The 2,500-nt window shown below is 42.8% G+C and overlaps 1 protein-coding gene across 1 annotated transcript in view; it reads left to right on the top strand.

Annotated features, from left to right (window-relative positions):
- LOC122260852 (A disintegrin and metalloproteinase with thrombospondin motifs 6) overlaps nucleotides 1-2,500 on the top strand; it is a gene marked incomplete in the record, with an annotated part of 118,017 nt that overhangs the window by 33,626 nt on the left and 81,891 nt on the right. Inside the window, 2 exon segments of the mRNA XM_086543574.1 lie at nucleotides 1,234-1,413; nucleotides 1,823-2,053. Of these exon segments, the coding sequence (XP_086399700.1) occupies nucleotides 1,234-1,413; nucleotides 1,823-2,053 (411 nt within the window).

Here is a 2,500-nt window from a genome sequence, read left to right as displayed (position 1 = left end):
TTATCATTGTTATTATCATTATTTTTTTTACCGATAATGATGATAATGATAATGATAATCATGATGATGATGATAACAATAATAACGATAATAATGATAATACTAATACTCATAATGATGAGGATGCTAATAATGATAATAATGATAATATTATCCTCATCATCACCATCACCATCATCATCATCATCATCGTCATCATCATCACCATCATCATCGTCATTATCATCACCATCATCATCATCATCACCATCATCATCATCCTCATCCTCATCATCATCACCATCATCATCATCATCATCATCATCATCCTCATCCTCATCATTATCATCCTCCTCCTCCTCCTCATCATCATCACCATCATCATCATCATCATCACCATCATCATCATCCTCATCATCATCATCATCATCGTCATCCTCATCATCATCCTCATCATCATCATCATCATCGTCATCCTCATCATCATCATCATCATCATCATCATCATCATCATCCTCATCCTCATCATTATCATCCTCCTCCTCCTCCTCATCATCATCATCACCATCATCATCCTCCTCCTCCTCCTCATCATCCTCATCCTCATCAACAATAATCATCATCATCATCGTCATCATCATCATCATCATCACCATCATCACCATCCTCATCCTCATCCTCATCGTCATCATCGTCATCATCATCATCACCATCATCATCATCATTAATAATATCCTCCTCATCCTCATCCTCATCATCATCATCACCATCATCATCACCATCATCATCCTCATCCTCATCACCATCATCATCGTCATCATCCTCATCCTCCTCATCTTCATCCTCATCATTATCATCGTCATCATCATCATCACCATCATCCTCATCCTCATCATCGTCATTATCACCATCATCATCAGCACCATCCTCATCATCCTCATCATCGTATCGTCATCATCATCACCATCATCATCATCATCGTCATCATCATCGTCATCATCATCACCATCCTCATCCTCATCATCACCATCATCATCGTCATCATCATCCTCATCATCATTAATAACATCCTCATCATCATCATCATCATCATCATCGTCATCATCATCATCATCGTCATCATAATCACCATCATCATCACCATCATCCTCATCATCGTCATCATCATCATCCTCATCTTCATCACCATCATCATCATCCTCCTCATCCTCATCCTCAGCAGTACGTGTAACTTCATCCCCGTGTCACGCTCATCACGAGGTAGTGACGCCCCTGAGGGTAGACCGCGACGGGAGGTTCCTGGGCCACCACCTCGACAGCGCCCACGATCCGCGTCCCTCAGCCCACGCCCGCAGCAGAAGGGCCGCCCACATTCGCTCAGATCAGGATGAGGAGGTTCACTATGTCATCGTTCTTGACGGGGAGGAGCATCAGGTAAGAAGAGGCCGGTTGATTGACAGGTGTGGAATATGTATGGTTGATATAGATATATATACGCGTAAACCTATGAGAAAGGTATGAAAAGACATACAATCAGATGAGTAAAAATACGTTCACTCACAAAACAGAGATAACACACGTACATGTAAACAAACAACTCAAAAAGCTCACAAACAAACAGACACAAACACTCAAACAACTAACTCAAAACACACACACACACACACACACACACACACACACACACACACACACACACACAGACACACACAAACACACATACAAACACACACACGCACACACACTCAACCCAAACAAACCAAACACACAAGCACAAACATCCACACCCACCCCACCCCGTCCCTCCTTACTAACCCCCTCCCCCCCTCCTCCTCTCCCCCAGGTGACCCTCCGTCCCAACGCCCGCTTCCTGGCGCCTCACGCTGTGGTAGAGCGGCGACGCGGGCGCGGTCCTTCCTCCTTCCCGGGGGGCGTACGGGCGGCTCCTGAGGGCGACCCCGACTTCGCCGCCTCCTCCCTCAGGATAATCGGTCGCGAGCCCTCCTGTCACTACCACGGCTTCGTCAGGAACCACACCGACTCGAGGGTCGCGCTCTCCGCATGCAGTGGCCTGGTGAGTCGAGAGAAAAAGTTTTTTTTTTTTTTTTTTTTTTTTTTTTTTTTTTTTTTTTTTTTTGTGTGTGGGTGTGTGTGTGTGTGTGTGTGTGTGTGTGTGTGTGTGTGTGTGTGTGTGTGTGTCATGGATTGGACTTCTCATGGCTGTCCAAGCCGGTCTTTTTGTTCATGGTCTCTTGGTTGGTGTCATTAACAATAATGATGATAATCATGGTGAGACATGGTGCTAATGATGATGTTTATGATCATTTTACTTTTTATCATTGTTTTTTATATATTTTTTTGTGGTTGTTATCATTATCATGCTTATGATCCTGCTCTTCATTACTATCCTCATTATTATTGTCATTTTTTATACTAATGATATCATAATAATATTATCACTATCATTATTATCATCACCATTATCATTATTATTAATATTATCTTTATATTCATAATCACC

Source organism: Penaeus japonicus, unplaced genomic scaffold (genome assembly GCF_977035675.1).
Source record: "Penaeus japonicus unplaced genomic scaffold, GWHDUDI00000001_assembly GWHDUDI00000013, whole genome shotgun sequence".
In the NCBI taxonomy this organism is placed as follows: domain Eukaryota; kingdom Metazoa; phylum Arthropoda; class Malacostraca; order Decapoda; family Penaeidae; genus Penaeus; species Penaeus japonicus.
Note: the sequence above shows the minus strand (reverse complement) of the source record. Positions and strands in the feature narration are given on the sequence as shown.